Below are 21769 nucleotides of genomic sequence, written 5' to 3' on the forward strand. Positions count from 1 at the left end.
TAATCGCTGCTCGTATGCAGCGTAGATATCCGAGGAATACTCGTGGGCGTGTTGAATGATTTTTGAATGCTTCTTATGATTTTTTCAGTTAATACAGATAAATTTCATAATATCTCATTTCACGATGTATACATATTTTCTTTCAAGTTCAATATTTTAACTTATAATTATTATTCAAACAATCACTGAGATCACTGAGATCAGTGAATATATATACATCTGCAAACGATCTACGACTAATGTCCATTTCTTCAATGTATTGTAGTAATTTACTCTTTGTCTTTTTCTAATTCTTAGAACTAGAAAAATATAAAAAGTAAATTAAATTAGATTAAAGTTAATTACATTAGTAGAAACGGATACAAGCTCGAATTAATTTCATTAACGTTAATATAATTGGAATTTAGCTCTTTAATCAATAGAATTATTTCTAACAAAATTCGTAATCATATAATTTGTTACCTCTAATTTAACTTTTTTTAAATCTTTCTTTCCATGCCTGATGAAAATTTTTCTTAAAATTTTTCATATAATTTTCCATAACTATTATGTATATTTCTATTCGATTTTATAATTTTTTTGAAAATTTTTTATATTTTTTATACGAATTGAAACCATTTTCAGAAGTACTGAAAAAGTTTACGTCTTTTTTAGAATTTTTTATATGTATATGTATATTTTAAAACATTATTAGATTTTTACGAATTCTCATTCTATATCTTTTAAAGAAAATTTATAAAATCTGAAAAATTTAAGATATTTTTTTAGATAACACTTCATAAATTCAAAATATAGTCTTAAAAATAAATATTATGAGATATTATACAACTTTTTTTTCACCGGGAATGTTTTAATTTTTTTTAAACGACAAAAAGTTTATAAAAATTTATCCGTGACAAAATTATATATAAGCATTTATTTGACAAGTCATAGTAGCCCGTTAAATTAATTATAGAGCAACAGAATTGTTTACAATAAAATTTTTAACTATAAGTATAATTGATATAATCTTATTTTCTTTCCATATACTAAACAACATAAAATCGATATTCTATATTAAAAATATTACAGATGTTATGCTTGGCAAGCTAATCGTCAATTAATTAACAGATATTATTTTATAAGTTAGTCGCTGAGTAAGCTAATGGGAGTTCTTAAAATTTCGACCGAGCTCTCGTTATCTTCTTAGATAAATTGCTTATTGCAAAATTCCTAACTATAAGCGCATAATATTATTTAATATTAAATAATATTTTAGGCGTATTCTTAGAATATTAAATGTAACCTTTATATTTTATTAAAATTATATAATATTAAATATATTATATATAATAAAAATATATAATATTAAATAATATTCTTGAAATATTAATGATTTGTTATTTGTTCACTTCTAATAATATTATGTGATTATTAAAAGTAACATTATTTAATAATATTGTATGATCATTAAAAAATATTAATAAGATTTACTTCAATTTGTGAAACTATTACCCTAGTTCAATTTAAAATTACGATTAAAGACTGAAAATGATTTTGGTGCTCAGTTGTAAAACTGCATAAATATGTACATAAAATCACACCAAAACGTTATTTAAATACTAAGATGCAGCATAGATCGATAAGACCTTTTCATTACTTATTCTGAATTCAAATTGCACTTATATAGAAATAATTAACATATTTATTAATATATTTATTAATTTATTATATTTCAAGAATTTCATTTTAAAGGCACAATATCAAGAATATTATGAAGTGAACATATAACATCTATAAAATATTCTTATAATATTAAAAAATGTAATATTCTTGATATATTATAATATTATTTTAATTTCTTCACAATATTCATATAACATTCTAGGAATATTTTTGCGCTTGTAGGAATAATTCGTTCCCTTTCTCTAATCTGTCCATCTCTAATTCCATATGTCTGGCAAAACATTATTAAAAATTGACAATTGCTTCCTGTTCGTCCACATTGCGATTGACCAGAATTACGTACAGTGACCGGTGCTTGGAGTTTTTCCATTAGCAGAGGGGGAGGGCGGGGGGAGTAATTGTCAGAAAATTTTATATTAAATTGAACAATTAACAGCATCAGGACTTTTGATAATTCTGTCTGTGTTAATGAAATAATATTACCAGCAAAATTAATCAGAGTTCGGTTAAATAACCCTTATAACTTTTTAAATGATAAATGAAAAATAGGCTTACAGATAAAATCAAATATTATAACTAAAGAAGTATGAAAACCAAAGAAAGGTCTAATTAAAGCTTCTAATATTTTTGCGGCCATATTGAATCATGACGTCATAAGTGAGAAATAATACGTTGAAGTTCCTTGCATGCCATTTGTAAATAAAGAGAATTTAGATAAAATAAAATGATGAGATTGCTTTAAAACATTTTTTTTTAATGGATAGAAATTATTCTTATCCTCCCTCCCTCCCCCCCCCCTCTCTTCTCCGATTAATTAGTAAATAGTTGTAAAAAGTAAATGAAGTACGTTTACTCAATGCACATGCTTATTTTCACTTCACTTGCTTTTTATGACTTTATTGACTATTTATTGACTGTCAGGGGGGGGGGGGGATAGCTTCAGCTACTCATTTTTACAAGTGTTTTAAAGCGATCTTATTATTTTATTTTATCTAAATTTTGTTTATTTACAAATATGCCAAGAAATATGTCATTTCTCGCTTATGTAATACTCAGATCTTGCTTTGGCATTTATATGCTCTTTTGTTTATTATATTTGATTTAATTTTTTAACTTTCAATTGATTCTTCCATCGGACGACAAATGAAATCTTTTTTCTATTCCGTTTATTTGCGTTTACATAATATTGGGTAAACATTTGCAGCTATAGCTCTCTAAAAATACATTGTTAAATGTATTATTTAAATGTATTTAAATGTATTATTTAAATTGTGAAGTCTCAAACTATTCCGATGCCAAATTAAAATGACTTTTTTCTTCTTAAAATATATTATTAAATATCAAAACTTAAAGTATACTTTTTTGTGCCTCAATTTAACATGTAAAATATTCTTTGAAAGTCTTTATGACTAAAATTTTTTTACAGTATACAAAATTATTTATTACGTCGAAAAAAAATTTTAGGTAGTTTTTTCAATTTTTATCATAAAATTGAATAGATAAAGTTTTTCAATAAAGTTTTTCGTTTTTTCAAGAAAATTCTCTTTTTCTTTCTATTTCATCAGGAATACTAAGATAATGTTCCCCGAAATGACATGAAATTTCCCGGAAAGTTCATAACACAATTTGAAACATAATCTACTTAGGACAAAAATACGGCGTGATCCCCTTAAAATAATTCGTTGTTTATGGAAATTCAAATGTACATCTTCTCCCATTCCCTCTCCCCATTTTCGTCCATGAGATCTCTAATGAAATGTAGCGAAAGCCTCATGTGTTTTTTTCCTTCGAAAAAGAGTATTTTTTTTTACATAATAACGAAAAAGAATAGACTCTGTTTTACATGTCAGTAAAGAGATAATGATAATGATAATGTTTTCAAGAGTGGTATTTTACGATTTGCCATTTTCTTCCTGCCGAAAAGCGAAATTATAAGGTCAAAGTTCACTTCATTAATTTAATTTATTGAAATTAGATTTATTCTTGCAGAAATATGAGTAGGTATATGAAAGAAACGAGGAAATCATAATAATAAACCATATAAAAATATTGAAAAATTTGAAAAAAATATTGGCACAACAAAAATAATTGTTTGATTATCTTTATTGAGGATGTTTTTTTTTTAATAAAACATTAATGTTTATGGAGGAGGTAAACTCGGGAAAGAAGTTTATGCGTATACCTTGATAGATAAGGACCGTTCTAGAATTGACAATCATAGTTTAGAACAGACAATCACATGAGAATATTCTACTATGATTGGTCAATTTTTGCAACTACAACCACTTATAACTACGTTTATTCATGTCTTAGACAACAACAAAAAATTGAAAACAAAAAATTGAAACAGTTTTTAGAAGAAAATCCTTGTCAGACTCAAAAAGATTAAAACATTGAAAAATGATTCGTTTTTATGTAAATAAACAACATATTTTCGTTAACAAGGCCGAGAATTAACACTGAGAGAATGTACACTTAATTAACAGAATCAAAAGAAAAAAAGCGCCGCCAAATAACGAGGATGCATGAATGTTAGTTTTTAATAATCTATGAATACACCGAAAATACTTAATGAATTGAACAACTTTGGCAATACGATATCGCAAATGCAAACAGAATATGTGTGAATGAATACGCATAATAATGTATATGTTGGAAAAATTAGTCAAAATTAAAAAAAGAATTGGTTATGAATTACTTATACAGAGCGCATAAGTTAAACAAAATTTTTTAAATATAATTCCAATTATGTTGAAGACAAAGAAGATCTTCGTCTTTAATAGTTTACAAATCGGAACGTGTTAAGCAAAGAACGTTTTTAAATAAAAATTAATTTAGTAGTTACAACGCTGATGTATTCCTTTTCGTCAATTGATCTTGTCGTTATTAATTCATATTATGGGAAAAGAAACAGAAGAGTTCTTTGGTTACGATAATAATCACCGAAGGAAGCCACATTGTTTCCATCTATTAATTTCATTCGTCCATCTTTCTTTTTTTCGATCTTGCTCGCTGTTAGTGACGCGATTAATTTATTCTAAGATTTGAGGCAGTACTCTTTTTGTATATCGATAAAATTTGTTCTTTGTAGCAAATTCCGGGCGATCTACATTATCTATGTGCTAACAATCTAGGTTTTCCTCTTTTTTTCTTCTTTAAAGAGAAAACCATACAACAGAGTCGAATGTGCCTAGATTTGGTCCGATCACCCTTAATTACGACGTAAAAGACAAGGATCACGACGTATATAAATGTAGAGTTATAGTAAAAAGGTTCCGTTATAGATGCTAATCGAGAAATATCTCTATGTGCACGCGAGTGCAAATATCGTTTTCTCGATTATTGAAGCCACGTTAAATCAGTATTAAAAGCTATCCGGCAATGTCTGAAAATTTAATGATATACAATAGCATAGCACTAAAACACTATTTCCAAATAATAAGCAAGTCATTGCAATCGATTTTGTAGCTTATGGTAATTGGAAGTTTTACAATTGTTTCTGATAATTACAATCTAAAATATTATTATTAAGTATTCCAATTATCTATAAAAATCTCGATTTGATATTTTAGCGTATTTGAAAAATTTCAGTGTTTCCAAAATTCTCAATTTGAAGTATTCAGTGTTGGGCATTTACATACAGAATTACCTTCCCAAATTACTTTCCAGCAAGTAATCTGAACAAATAAATGATAAAGAGCAACGATTCTTTAATTAGATTGTAAAAAGTGACAATTTACATTCTGTCTGTTTATGTATAGATACCCAACTCTGAGATTAAATAGCTAAATTATAAATAGCTAAATATTAATAGCTATGTATATATATATATATATATATATGTGTGTGTATGTTTATAGTTAAATTAATAAATTTTTAATCCATCGAAGATGCAAACGATAATAATTATAAAATTCAAAACATGCTCTTACCAGGGTAGCGTAATTTACTAGAAATAGTCGTTTAGCTTGGGAAAAAAGTTTATACCGTGTTGACGGTTTGAGTTTATTTTAAAACAATTAGCGAATATGCAGTAAATTCGAATGCACTCGTTAAACTGGCATTAATCATAAATTGTTCAGCTTAATGTATTCATCATAATTCTTCTCATTCATCACAATTAATGCAGTACTTTTCTTTGCTCGGCAAAACTACTAATATTATACGTATTTGTGTCTTACATTCAATACTGATTATATACAATCAAAAAATGTTGGAAACATGCAGTTAAAGTTTATACATATTTTAACTGTAAGATGCATATCTTAACATGTTTTTATAGAAAGCTTTAAATTGCTCTTATTTATAATGATTCATCAATATGGATTTCTTTATGTAGGAAAATTGATAATGTAATAAATTGTTCGTTATTTAAATACACTGACGCCTAATCAATTTTTCTTATTGATATAATAGTAATATGTCTCATTGTCCAAAGCAATAACTGAAGTCGATAAAGAACCATAATTACATTTCCACTTCGATTCACTTTGAGAAGTATTCTAACAAATGATGTATTCTAACAAATTACGTTCCTGTTTCGAAAACGGCTACATCTAGTACTTTCGCTACGCTGGTAATTTATCTTTAAGTAATCCCTCTGTCGTTATGGATAATATTAATGGTGCTTGCATTTTTGTCAAAAGTAAATTGTCAACATGATAAACGATCCAAGTTTCTCCAACGACATTCCATCTGCAATCGAAAAATTTTTTTTAACTTCGTCCTTGTCCCTTTCTTTGTCTCTTAATAATGGCTCTCAACCTACTCTCTTCTGATAATAAAACAAAAAATTGTACAACGAATCGTTACAAGTTATTTTTTTAGGCATTCTTTAAAATACTAAACATTTCATTTTTATCAGAAATAAAATGTTATATCTGTCATTTCTCGCTTAAATATTACAATAAGATTGTATCGGAGCATGAAATTAATTTCTTGTAATATAATATCTAATACCAATAAATAATATGGATGAGTAATACCTAACGATTATTAGGAAGCATCTTCATAATAATTATGATGTAATAAGTTCTAATCACATTTCTAATCGAGATCACATCATAGATTCAACAAAATGATAATATTGCGTTCCTAAAAGAATAATTATCTGAATAAGCAGTTATCAAATTAACAAGGATCCACAGTCAAGGCTTAATTTCTTTTCTAAAATCAGCCGAGAACCACACTAATGTCTTATCGGATATTTCGACCACACATTCACATGCGCGCGTATACACACACACACACGCGCGCGCGCGCACACACACACACACACACACACACACACACACACACACACACACACACACACACACACACACACACACACACAACCTAACACGCTCTCCGACTCGAGGAGATTCGCCCCGAAGAAGCCATGCGGATTATCGCCCTATCTAAAATTAGATCTGCACTGTGTGAAAAGTCTACATATATGTATATAATATATGTCTACGTATATATTATTTATCATATTATCACTGAATCGTGTCGCTGTCGCTATCCGCTTGTCGGTTAAGATCAGCTATCATCTGATGTGTCCTGATATTCCTCGCTTTCCCTGTGCACTAGAACGTGCACCACCGTTGCCTCCGACTGCTGTCTAATCAGCGGTGGCCTCGAGGGCGGTGCCGTGTTCTCCGGACTGGGTTCCGTCACCAGGATACTCACGTCACTACTCTCGACTGGTAGTTGCACTGGTTCTGGCGGTGGTGTCCGTCGCCTCAGACTACTACATCGTCGGTTAAACGCTTCCTTGATATCCCGTTGCAGCGTATTCAATGAGAGAGTAGTACCGCTCGGTCGCAGGGAGCTGCGCTTCGAAGTTGGTGGACTGAGTACGTCGTCCTCCGGATACTTCTCCACTGCGTCCTGCCGGCCCAGCGTGGGACCCAACGATCTAAAGAGAACAAGCAGTTGTTAATGTTCTCACTTCTTATACATAATAATATTGTTTTTCGATACACGACATTTGCAAGATGTACTTGAGTTATTTATTTTCTACGAACTCAATTTGTCTTGAACAAGTTTTTTACGAGATATGAAGAATATCATGTGAGACGAATAATTATAAAGATATAGTTGAATGTATTTTGCAAAGAAAATTTTTGCGTATGTGCTTACAACTTGTAAAAAGCAATGATAAATAAAACAATAATACTCTTCCATGATACTTTCCATGACACTTTCTATATAGAAATTATATCAAATATCTCCGTGTTCAAATCTACTCTTAAAATATCAATGTTTCGTGAACAGTTCGTTTTATTAGGATGAGGAGCAACCTGATATCGATAAGAGTTGCTCTTCCGGGAATTCCCTTTATATGCGCTGGTTGTTTTTTTTTGTGATAGGGGAAGAAGAGTGAAGGAAAGAGAGGTGTGAACAAGAATGTCGATCTTCGATCGGAAAAATAATCTTCTATATTTTACTTATGTTGCAGCCATTATCTCTATTCAGATTATTAGGATGTTTTTGTATAGCCTCTATAACCTTTATTTTCTTGAAAAGCATGATGTAATGTTGGCTATTATAGCTGCTTTATCAAATTTTGCTTTAGCAAACAAATACATATGCCCGTCAATGGCTACGTTTACCTTGCGCTTAGTCCGCGACCGATAGCTGTCATATAAGTCGCGAACTAAGCGCACAGTGTAAATCGTAATCAATATATAGCAGAAATAAGATATTATTTTGTAAACTTTACTTGTTAGTAACGTTTGAATAAATAGTGACCTAAAACTTTTGTCATGACTTTGACAATATATATCATGATCAAGGTCATCAGCGCGCTGTTCGTCATCCGAATAATTATCTTATCTTATTGTGCAAAATTAAACCAACCTGATAGTAATATGAGAATCCGAGCCAGAGCTGGAGGCTGCGGAGGGTTGATCAGCGGTTGGTGAGGGACGGGACACGGTCAGTGCCGGGGGTGGCAGGTCCTCGTGGGTTCCGGTGGCGCCGGAGAGCAACAGCAGAGGAAGATTCGGGAATAACCACGCCGAAGCGGTGCCGAGTTCGCTGAGGTCGCTGGCGTCGCTGGCCCTGGAGGACTTGCGGCTACTGGCCCGGCTACCCCGGTGCACATGTAGCAGAGCTGACAGCTTACCGCCCCATCCACTTCCGCTCCTACCATCCACACCACCTGGGCTCGAGGTCTGCGTCTGCGAGTCCACCTCCTGAGCGATTCTTTCACGCTCCTTCTTCATCCTGTACATACATCGAGATTATTTAGTTGCTATATTTATTATTTCTTATGTACGCTAATTACGTATACAGGATGTCTCAGAATAATCATCAAACATTTCATGCGCAGATAGAACGGACTAAATTGAGTCGAAAAGTCCTCTATCATTTTGTAATTCAATTAGTCATACTCACGCAATGTACTCTCTTATGGAACGTTGAATCAACCTGGCAGCTTTGTCTTGTCGCTTCCAGATTCTCGTGGAAGACACTATCTCCAATTCTTTTCTAGTTGGAAACTGCTTTTTGAACTTAACATCCATCTGTTCTTGCAGCTTCCTGAAGTCATCTGATTCCTCGACGTGCCCAAGAACGTGCTTGACGAGCGCGTGCAAGATGTCCAGACAATGAATCTTGTTACCCTTTGCGATGGGAAGATTAAAGCTAACCAACGCTACCACGTTGGGCTTTGATATTCCCAGCGGCGGGTCCAGGCTTGCTATAAAGTCGCTCAACTGCGAGAAGCTAATAAATTGTGTTGCATGTGGATCGTACCTAGAAAAACAAAAATTTCAATTTAAAATGACAATGAGATTGCCGCCACATTATTATTTTAATTATCTATTAGAAGATATATAGAGACCGCAATTATTTTATTAATTAAATCAATATTTCTAAAAACACATGGCTAAATAATTTTGAAAGAAAATAGTATCTTACTTCGACCATCGGATGTAGAACATCTCTAAGTCATCTTCGACGATACCAATCTCCTCCTCTTGATGAGCTTGATTGAAATTCTCTAAGATGATGGCGATGTACATATTGATGACTATCATGTAACTAATGATGATAAATGATGTGAAGTACGTGATAGCTAGCAAGGGATATCCGCAATCTCCGTTCATCTGTCGACTGTTCGGTGTAGGATCGCATTCAGGTGGTTGCACCATCAACGACTCCAACACATCATTCCAGCCAGCCGAAGTCATTAAACGGAACAGTAGCTGCATACTTCTACCAAACGTTTCGAAATTCACCTACAATGGAAGATACTAGCTTTAATAACAATAATTAAACACTAATTATTAATAACACTAATTGAAAATTAAAGGACATAAAAGATGTATGTAAGATTCAATTTTGAACTGATCGTAGGCAATCTATAGTTTTAAGTCTGTAAAAAACCGGCGTTTATAATATAACTATCCACACACTAACCATATCGTCCAATGCGCCTTGTTTCCTGACGTGCCCGAAAACAGACATGCCGATGATGGCGTAGATAAATGTGATTAGGGCCAACAGGGCCCCAATGTTGAAAAGTGCTGGAAGACTGACGACAAGAGCGAAGAGTAGCTTGCGGATACCTTTCGCAGCTTTAATGAGCCTCAAGATTCTGCCGATTCTGAACACCCTCACGACTCGCAAGAGCGTCGGGGACACAGGGAAATCCATCATAATATCTTCCATTAGAATACCCAGGATGGACGCCAATACAAGTAAGAAGTCAAACAGATTCCACGGCACCGTGAAATAATGATAACGCAGACCTATTATTTTGACGATCGCCTCCAAGCCGAAAACGGTCGTGAAAAACGCGTTCGACACTTCGAGGACAAAAAAGATGGGATGAGGCTGATTGTAATGCTCGATCCCCATCGTCAGCATGTTGAGAAATATCAAAACGAAGATAGCTATTTCAAATCTGAAAAATCATACAAGAGGTCAGAGCCCCTATTTCTTAAAATGAAACCTAGGGAAATAGTATATGTAACCATAATATATGTAACTTATACTGTAGTATTTCTCTAGTTTTTCATATATTATCTAGTTTCTTTTTCAGAATAGAGGTCATATTCTCTTTTATAATTTCAAAGTACTCAAATTAATCGTCATTCTTCTTGTCAAAGCGATGCATACAAATTTAATATTTGTGCGGTAAAAATGACGTAAATAATATCTGCTGGTAGTACGTGGGACAAATATAATATTTAACTTTACCGTTCATTCGCTTTCTTTAAATAGTTGAAATAAAACGATCTCTCTCACAAAAATGAAAAAATTATACAACGATATAAATAATTTTAAGTATATCTTAATTGTGATAAAAATGTATCTCTGCTATATGTATGTTTATAACAGTAGCTTGATAAAAGTATATAAATTTTTCGTAATTCACGCATTGACACCGTCATAATAATTCTATATTCTGCTATTATATACAGCTAATTTTACATTTGCATGGATTTTACGAGAAGGAGTATCTAATCCCTGTGTGCAGAATTATGAAGTTATGACGTTTACGTAAGTTCCCTGCTTGCAGCTTATCTCGTTTATTATGTATACTGCACACCGACATTGTGTATCTACAATTTAGAGATGGCGAGCGTTAATGTCCTTTGAGTATCGATTTTCCATTACTCTGAGAAACGAATTGTAGAGTCACAGCACTTATTTTCCGCGGTTTTGCCTTTTCTGGAAGCTGAAAAGAAAATACGCACTATATTTCACGGCGATTTGTATACATATTACAATGCTTGAAAAAAGAAAATATTATCGCACAAAAAAAATGTATACAAATTATCTATTGAATTGACATAAAATTTAGCAACTGAAAATACAGAAAAAAATTTATAGTTTTCTGCTTTATGATATTAATCCAGTAAGTTTGAAAAGTTTATATGAGTCACTATTTAAAGATAACATTTTTATATTTTTACATATTAATATAAAAATAATCTGATTTGTGTAAAGTAAAGCTCTCAACAAATTAATATTATGAAAGTTTTATAATTAATAAGAAAATTATGTAAAGAGCTTTTGAAGAAAAAAATAGGACGATTAAATTAAAGACTGTTTCAAAATACAGTAAAATATATTTCTTCTTACCTTATTTTTTGCGATCTAAAGTTGTCTTCTTAATTCGTTGATAAATAAGTAAGTTGAAGATAAAAATAATAGTAGTTTTATAGATCGCTTCCACTGTAGAAGATTGCTGTGATGTTAGACACCGTAATTTCAAGTAACTATGGTCCTATGCCACAAGATGATCTAAACACCCGCGCACACGAAAATATGAATATCAGTTTTCGTGCATGCGGATGTTTGGATTAGAGTTGTAGCACAAGACCATAGTTATGTGAAATTACAGTACGTATTTTCCTTTGTCGGTTTTCCTTTATTTGTGCACTGTTAATTGCTGGTAAATGATAATATAAAAGCAATCTGTCAAACCTGTCTATGACCTGTCTATGACCTGATATAATTCTGATCGTAAATTTCAATAAAATAGATAAATAGGAATTCTGTGAAACACACATTCAAGCACAGCAACGTGAGTAGTGAGGAGGTGGGCAATCGTAGCTTTGTAATGACTCTATTAAAGAACAATTTGGGTCACAGACATTTATGCTTAACCATTAACACGTTGCGAATTACTGTAAAGGAATTTAATATACTTGGCAAAGTTAATTTCAAGAGTGGAGTATCTACTAATTAACATCAAATATTAATTAAAATATCAAAAGCGAGAGCGTAAACTTGTTAATGATTTAATTTAAAATGTCTGTGATTACAGAGGAAACACCTGCCGCATTGCTCGCGCTGCATTGCGATCGAACGCGTGCAGCACAGTACGACCGCCACATCAAATTCGCACGTACCATTTACGTCATTTTGACCACACCATTTCTACGCATTCATTACGTTATATTGCAACGAATAACACACACATGTGTTGAGTGAAACTAGAATAAAGCTTTGGCATCAATTAGTTGTCTCGATCGAGTTAGATTTGTGGAAAAAACTTAACATGCAAGACGTTAAACAATATCTTTGTGGGAAAAGTTCTTATTTCATATTTTTAAGAATTTTTCATATTTATGAAAATTTTTGTAAAAATATAATAATTTTGTAATAATTTTTGTAAACCATAAATTTCTTCAGATTTTATGAATTTTTCTCAAAAATTATGAATGAAAAATCTTAAAAATTTCAGAATACTTCAAAATTCATAAAAATTTATATAAATAAAAATACTAAAAAAGATGTACATTTTTTTCAGCATTTTTGAGAAATATTCCAATTTATATAAAAGATCTGAGAAAGTTTTCGAAAAAATTGTAAAATTAGAGAATTACAAAAATTCGGAAAAAAAAATTATATAAAAATTCTAAGAAAAATAAGCAATGAATTATATATACAATTATATAGAATTGAAAAAAGTTATTTCATTGCAATAATAAATTTATAAAAATTTTTACTATTGATTACAAAAATTTTTATTACAAGATTTTAAAGAAAAAAAATAATTAAAATAGAGTTATAATAATTGCAATAAATGACTTGCAATAGATGAAGAAAATGATATAATAGTACAGAAATAGTACAAAAATTATAAGTTTGTTACACAAATGTAATATAAATAAAAAAAATTTTATTTAGCTTTATATTTAAGAGAAAATTATTTTTTGACTAAAATATAATTAAGTTATGGTTTAAATATAATACTGTTCCTTATAGAAAAAACTAACATTTTTAACTGTCGCGAGATTACAGTAAAGAATAAAGTTGATTGCCAAAGTATTATTAATGACATCAATTTGTACAATCATTGACATAAGCAACACAATTCTTTGCTCAAAGTGTCAATGTGCTTTTCTTTGCCAAAGTGTTATATTATGCAATTACCTGCGAGAATTGGACAGGTCGTAGAACATTGCGAGGAATTGGTTCATCGGACGTTTTATAACTTTTTGTGGCTTTTTACGGCCGAGTTTTTTCATGGCAGTGTAGTAGTGTTTTTGACTTTCCGTCAAAAACATTTCTAACACCCCACCTTCATACTGAAAAAAAATATCGTTTTATTATTCTACAATCATATAAATTTTATGAGAATCCATAAAAAAAAACATACTTTGTTATTTATAACAAGAAATAACTGATATGAACAGCCATTAATATTTAATAACAAATTGTGAATAATTATTATTTTTTAATATTTAATAATAAATTTAAATGTTTTTAGCAACTATTAAAATGAACTGTTAAATAATTATAAAAATATGCTTCTTCAAAAATATTAAATAATCTTTGTATGCATAATAACATGAACATTTTGCCAAGTTAACTATTTGTGCATCGTATAATCTCGAAATAAAGTAAAGAATTTGATATAAAGAGAGTAAAGAAAAATATCTATTAACAAATATTTTTCTTTACTTTACATTTTTCTTTACTTTATTTCGCGATTATACAGCGCACAAATAATTACTCTTGTTTTGTACGTGAAATTGAAACAAACATATCTCCCACGCTCAACAAAATATGTAAAATATTTTTAAAATTATGATTTCACTATGGATTTCATCAAATTTACATTTATTCATATGGTATAATTATACTATTTACCTTTTTCTTCAGCATGTTGAAATTGTCTATGATCACTCCAATAAAAAGATTGAGTGTGAAAAATGAACCACATACGATGAATATAACGAAGTAGAGATAGGCGTACAGATTTGCCTCTCTTTGCGGTTGCAAATCTACTCCTCTCGCATCTACAGCGTCCTCCATTACCTCCATCCAACCCTCGAAAGTAGCCACTTGAAACAGAGCTAAGTAAGCGATGCCAACATGATCGAAAGTAATCTTACTATTCTGCCAGGAATAATTCTTGCTGAAACATTCCTCCTTGGTGTTCACTATCTGAAATTGAAATGATTGCATAAGAAAAATGTCTTGGATTAATATCAAATCATAATGATTAGATTGATATGCTAAGTCGTGTTGTTTACAAAAAATATTATGCTCAGATTTGATTGCTATTAGATTGATTAGAACAAATAATTTTTATAATTTATATCTGATATATATATATATCTGATATATATATATATATATATATATATATGTATATATATAATAAAATTAATATTAGTATATAAAGACTAACTGTTATAACCAAAATAAAAAAAAGCTATAACATAACAATTATATTTTCTTTAAGCGACTTTGGACAAATAATCATCATAAATAATTAAAACTGTTTTCGGTTGTCATTATTAATGTTGGAAATCATCCGTAATGATAATTTATGATCAAAAACAATTTCCGACATCGATAATGATTATTCGTAACTAAAAACAATTTAAACTGTTATTTTTGGTCTTTGCTAATAAATAATTGTTGAATATAATATATTGAAATTAATGAATGTATTTAAATGCACGCATATTATGTCATACATGTCATCCTCCTTCCTGATAATTAGATTCGAATTAGAATAAAGTGAGTGATACTCACCGAAATATCCAGCATTTCTCCGTACTCGTCAACGCACTTGAAGAATTTGCCGCCGAAAAACTGGACACCCATTATCGAAAAAATAAGCCAGAACACGAGACAGACGAGGAGCACGTTGAATATACTAGGTATCGCATACATCAACGCGTTCACTACGATCTGCGAGCCGGGAAGAAAAATCTTCTCACAATCAGTGAATAACGCAATAATCGCGTTCACATATTCTATCGTTTATGTTTCAAACGAATTTTCATAGATTGAGTTTTTGTCTGCAATATATTTACCCTCATGCCTTGCCATCTTGAAATCGCCCTTAGCGGCCTCAGGGCGCGTAGTGTCCTCAGTGATCGTAACACTTTAAGGTTTTCATTTTCTTCTATTAAAAGGCTAAACATGGATACCTGTGTTTGAGGAAAACGTAATAATTTAGATCTCAATATAGCTCATTAAATTTAAATAAAGAAATTCATGCAATTAAATTCTCAAGTTCTGATAAAGTAATTTGAAAATATATTTGTATTTGATATTTGCGTATGACAATGTATCGACGAAAGAAGAAAAAAGTTAGAAATCAATTATTTTTAAGAATAATCTAATAATTGTATTATAAATATAATTGAACGAGTGTTCTAAAAAACACACTTGAGAATAGAGATAAGTATAGATATAGAATATTAAAATAAAATTTTTTTGTCTGTCATTACTGATTTTTAATTTAAATACTCCGGAAATTTTTTGTATATACTGTGCAATTACGGATAATATTAAGTAATGAAGTTCTTTTACAAGGAATTATAAAGAATAAATTGTGTAGGAAATTAAATTTTCAAGCTATGTTAATTAAACAAGCAAATGTGCAAATTACATAAAGAGAATAAAACTTTCATTCCTTTTGTATTTCTGCCATATGTAAATCCTTGTATTATAAAGCGTGCAGCGGCATATTTAAAAACCGTAATATAATATTGATTTATTTTTATGACAATTAAGAAATAAAGGTTAAACAGTCAAGCTGGATTTTAATGCTGGAAACAATCCGTGTGAATTAATATCATCACAATTACAATTTTGTAAACTGCACGCCAAAATTATTTTTAATGCGAATTGCAATCTTGAAATGCAATCAAAATTAGAGTAGTAATATTAAATTAAATTGACACGCAATTTAATAATATTGATTGATGCCCATAGGCATCTTTATAAGTATCTCAAAATTTGTAATTAATTTTAAGGTAGGTATATTTGTTGATTTAATTTGTGATAGTTTTATTCTAGTTTTATTCTAGTTTTGGAATTAGAATTGTGATATATAAATTCACATGAATTGTTTTCAGTATTAAGGTCCAGCTTGATCGCTTAGCTTTTATTTCTTAATTGTTTGTGTTGTTTACATCGCGATCTTTAAAGCAATACTTTTTTATTATTATTATATTGACGTTATTTTTATTATACCTTTATTATATAATATGATATTATATATAATATGATATTGAAGTACCATATTAGACCGCGATATGAATACAAAACAGTTAAGGAATAAAGGCTAAATGATCAAGCTTGGATCTTTAATGCTGAAACAATTCCATGTGAATTTATATACCACCTATCCAATCCTGCAAATTGCGCGTCGAATTTATTTTTAGACCTGACTAGGAATTCTAACAGAACTAGAGTACTAATATTATAAATAATTTAGTCTTTATTTCTTCTACTGTTTGTTCATATCGTAGTTTAATGTAATAATGTTTTAATAATATTGTTTATACACGCGGTCTTTAAAATGCGTACTTTCTATATATATATACATCAGTTATTGCGAAGAATATTATTAAAGTCTCGGTAGTCTGGAGAGCAGTGAAGACGGAATGCGTAAGATCCCCGGCCGAAATAATATTTTTCATAATAATTAAAATAAAATTATTTATAGATTTTATTTTATATTTATTTTAATTAAATTATTTATAGATATGTAAAGATTATTATAAAGATGCCTATGAGCATTAATATTAAACTGCTTATCAATTTAATTTGTGATATTATAATATGATTCTATTTCTGTTAGAATTATGTTTCAAGTCTAAAAATAAATTCGGGGAGCAGTTAAAGTTTGTTGGATTTATGATATATAAACACATGGAATTGTTTCAACATTAAAGATAAAATTAGAAAATATTTTGTTAATATAGTCATGGTTTTAAATAGTGTTTTTTTATTTAACCAATTATTATTTATTCCTCTTATGCATATGAGAGTTTACTTAATGATGCAAACATTATTCGTCTGCGGTAACTCATGTATAATTGACAAAAAAGTAACGTATACCACATGCGTTTGCGGTAAATATCATTTTAAATTAACACGATACAAATGGAAATGTACTGAGACATATACAGTAACTTTCAACATACCTGGATCCACGGGGCCACATAAAACACATAAAAAAAGGAACACGGAAACAACGTTCAAACAATTATTGCATGTTTCATCCAATATGATCTCAATTACTTCATCTTATCATATATACAAAAAGTTGAACCATCTAGATAGCAACGGAAATTGTAATAATCATGGAATAATTATTACAATTTTCATTGCAAACATAAAAAAGTTGTCAAATTTAAAAACTTAATAATCATTGGTTTAGTTTAAAAAGAATACGTATACTAATATAAATTATTCTACTTAACAGCACATGAACATTTTATAATTTTCGTTAGGAATAAAAATTATTAGTTATTCATAAAATTAGATGGCTCATCTCGAATACAAATATATAATGCCTCAAAACAAGCAAAGGAACCAAAAACACATTTCATGCCACATGTATCGCTCACAATTTTGAAATTTACATCGGTTAGGTGCAAGACTCTGATTTATACTTACGAAAACGATTATAAAATCCAGGATTGTCCAGAAACTGGTGAAGTATTTACAGAAGCCTAAAGCTAGCCATTTTAGGAGCATTTCGACGCTAAAAAGTGCGCAAAAGCCAAGGTTGGTCCAATAGAGAATCTTTTTCAAAAAAGGATTGTCGTCTAAGTAGATGTCCTCGAAGCACAGCGTTATGGAAGATGCGAAAATTAAAACTAGGATCATCCATTCGAAAGCTGGCGTATCCACGACCGATAGAACGACCGTACGGATTCTTATCCATTTTTTGCCGAGATCCGTGGCGAGGCAACGATTGATACAGCTGCACCTAAATAATCGTATCCATTGAACATTATTCAATTGCATAATGAATAAACATTTAATAAAGCTTTGAATAACTGAATTTATTTTTAAACTTTTTATTTACTTTTAAACTGTTAATAAATTTAAAATTTTTCTCTTTATGAGTATTTAATACTATAACTAATTACTGCCGAAGGCGTTAATTTGGAAATTTTTTTAAAACTTGACGTGATAAGACATTTTCGGGACCAAATTCGTAATCGGCGCATCAAAATTTATCACAAACAACTTTGCTTATTTTAAGGCCAAAATGGTATCGACTGATGTAATTAGCAAAGCTGAAATGATCAAAACGACAGATCTGCCAAAATACAATTTTCAATCTGATTTTAATTTAAATTATAAATAATAAATAATTTCAAGTATTTTTATTTTATACTATTTTAAATTGCCGATATAAACGAAGATAAAAATACATCTTACTTCTGATAGAAGTGCTGGGGAAAGCAATCAAGCGGCTCTTTATTCTTCTTATTCCTGCCGAATCCGGGAAACGAGCCCATTCCATCGATATACCTTCCTTTACTATCCCTTCTGCCTCCGACCGTAAGCTCGTCCACGTAACTCACGAGAGCATGCCAAGGACGTTTTCCTATATTTTCGTCGTTTCGAATGGCCAGCTTTTCCTCTGGCAGCATGGCTACTTCCTCGTCCGGGTTGACGTCCTTGAGCACCTCTAACTCTATATTCTCTTCGGGATTGGTCTCGTTGCTGTTGCCCTTTTCGGTCAGTTTTTTATTCTCCTTGATTGTTTCCTGATTGCTCTGACTGTAAGTGGTGAGAGTGGCCTGACGATAGATCGGATCGTAAGTAAAGACCGGCTGATTGAGACTCTCCTGATATGATCTATTATAAATATTGTCTTTGGGAAGGCTCAGCACGGTCTCTTGAATCGCGTATTTCTCCTTATCAGACTTGTCCATTACCTCGCGCACGATCTGCTCTAATCGAATATTCTTCTCATTCTCCGAATTCTCCTTCCGATGCTTCTGTTTACGCACGATCGACCGTATGCGATCGAACGAACGCGCGAGCTTCGATTCCTCGCCGACTTCCTCCTTTTTCTGTTTTAACTCTTCGGAATTGAAGCTGTTGAGCAACAACGCCAAGAAGAGATTGAGAACCATAAAGTTGCCCATCACTAGAGCCGGCAGGAAAATCGCGAAACACGTACCCGGCCCATCGTCCCTTTCCGCACGCATGCAGTCCCATAATGGTTCGATCCACTCGCCGCACAGAATGCGGAATATCATCATGAACGAATGAAAGAAATCGTTGAAATTCCATCGCGGCACCGGATCCGGATAGAACTTGTCGAAGGTGTAGTCTTTGCTAAACAGCTGCATGCCGATCACAGCGAATATATAAATCACAATCACCAACACGAAAGTCAAATTACCGAGCGCGCCTATTGTCGAAATGATAATGCTGAGAAGAACCTTCATGGTCGTCCAGGATTGCGCGAGCTTTAAAACACGTAACAGTCTGAGACCGCGTATCACCGACAAGCCATCTACCAATTCGAATGTTAAATCGATAAGCGACGCAGAAACGATAATCAAGTCGAAATTGTTCCAGCCATTGTTGAAGAAATCCTTGCTCAACGCCAAGAGCTTCAGGAAGCATTCGAATGTGAAGATACTGGTGAATACCTTGTTGCCGATGTTGAGCGCCTGCCGTATCGACTCGCTCATGCCATGATGCTCCATCGCCAGGAAACCGGTGTTCAAGACGATACAAAGGGTGATCATTAACTCGAACAGGGGATCTCTCACCACCTTGATGCAAATTATTCTGCGATTTGTTTTCATGTCGCAATAAGATTAAGGAAAAGTAATTTTTATGTATGCAATCTGTGAATCGTTCTTCTTACTGAATTAACTCTGTAAAATGCTATCAGACATAAATTTTACATGCAAATGAGCCAAGTTATTGGAACATTAAGCTATATATCAGTGGTCATTAATTTGTTCCAAAAATTTCGAAAATCACTCGAGTTACTTTGATTAAATATATAGAAAATTTCATTAAAGTAACCTGAATGATTTTCTTTTACTTTGATACATTTTTTTCTTCTACTTTAACACTGTGTATCTTTCACACTAAATCGTTTCGATCATATGGTTATATGAAGTTTTCATCTTAAATTTATGTGAAGAATCACTTTCGTTTTTTAGTTTAAATTTTAACAAAATTTATACTATATATATAATTTTGAGCTATAAACTGCATCACTTAATATCGATAGCAAACTTAAGAATATTTTTTTTTTAATTAGAAATTTATAATGTAAAATTATAAATTTTTAAATTATTTTACATTATAAATTTCTTTTATAATAATAAATTATAAATAATTATTATGAAAATTAAAATAAGAAAAGAATTAAACAATCTACGATCTAATCTCTAATGAATCTAAATTTTATCAACAAAATAAATATCCAGGTTTTGCTATTACGTTTAGAAATAATGTCTGCGTAATATATCCTAAATATAGAATTAGCAAAACGTAACAGAGAGTAATTCTAATGTGATTATATGTCTCGAAAAACTGTTTCATGTAGAATCAGATCAACATTAAGTATGTTTTATTTCGTTTAATGTCAATTAGTAATTGTTTACGTATCAATTACGTGTAATGCATAACTGTCCCAGGTCCATGTACAAAATTTTAGAAAAGTGAATATCAGTAAATTTACCTTATATAGACAATTCTGAAATCTTAGCCATCCTTCGTAATCAACGCAGCATTGAATACACTTATCGCAATTTCTATCTGGAAGATCGTCTGTAAGCAATTTAAATTTACGATATTTTATCTTTAATTTTTATTTTAAAAATTTGAATATTCTCAATTTAATAAAAAAAAATATAATAAAGAAAAAATTAATCTTTCGTTCGTGAAATTATATCTGCAAATGTGTTAGTGTACTAATTTAGATATATAGCCGCGATTTTGAATGAATAATGAAGTTAGTCCATATAATCAACATGATCTACTATAAGCTTTGAATATTCAACATTGAACATTTTAATTAATTAATAAACTATGAAATTGTATTTAATTTTGAAAAATTTTACTTGATTTTGACCAAAGATACATTATACAGTTTATACAGTTAAGTTAAAACTGCTAAATTGATTAAGGAATAAATTTTAGTTTGCCAAATCAATTATATAAAATAGTATTCACGCAAATTTTATCTACAACTTTTAAATTTAACATTTAATTTGAGAGAGAGAGAGAGAGAGAGAGAGAGAGAGAGAGAGAGAGAGGATAAGAATTAAATTAATTANAATAAATCGACTAATTAACAATTTAAGTTTTAAAATTAAATACAACTAATTAACTAAATAAGGTAAAAAATTAA

At 30.7% G+C, this 21769-nt stretch overlaps 1 protein-coding gene across 1 annotated transcript in view; it reads right to left on the minus strand.

Annotated features, from left to right (window-relative positions):
* Nucleotides 1–7188: 7188 nt before the first annotated feature.
* The window catches only part of LOC105622698 (sodium channel protein 60E-like), a 94668-nt gene continuing 80087 nt past the window's right edge, over nucleotides 7189–21769 (minus strand). Inside the window, exons 10-21 of the mRNA XM_012204110.1 lie at nucleotides 21098–21186; nucleotides 18820–20174; nucleotides 18046–18361; nucleotides 15447–15563; nucleotides 15163–15321; nucleotides 14269–14565; nucleotides 13549–13703; nucleotides 10078–10564; nucleotides 9577–9896; nucleotides 9052–9411; nucleotides 8512–8880; nucleotides 7189–7567 (exon numbers count right to left, since the gene is read on the minus strand). Coding sequence (XP_012059500.1) covers nucleotides 7189–7567; nucleotides 8512–8880; nucleotides 9052–9411; nucleotides 9577–9896; nucleotides 10078–10564; nucleotides 13549–13703; nucleotides 14269–14565; nucleotides 15163–15321; nucleotides 15447–15563; nucleotides 18046–18361; nucleotides 18820–20174; nucleotides 21098–21186 — 4403 coding nt within the window. The remainder of the gene's footprint in view (nucleotides 7568–8511; nucleotides 8881–9051; nucleotides 9412–9576; nucleotides 9897–10077; nucleotides 10565–13548; nucleotides 13704–14268; nucleotides 14566–15162; nucleotides 15322–15446; nucleotides 15564–18045; nucleotides 18362–18819; nucleotides 20175–21097; nucleotides 21187–21769) is intronic.

Source organism: Atta cephalotes (assembly GCF_000143395.1).
Source record: "Atta cephalotes unplaced genomic scaffold scaffold00048, whole genome shotgun sequence".
NCBI classification, from domain to species: Eukaryota; Metazoa; Arthropoda; class Insecta; order Hymenoptera; family Formicidae; genus Atta; species Atta cephalotes.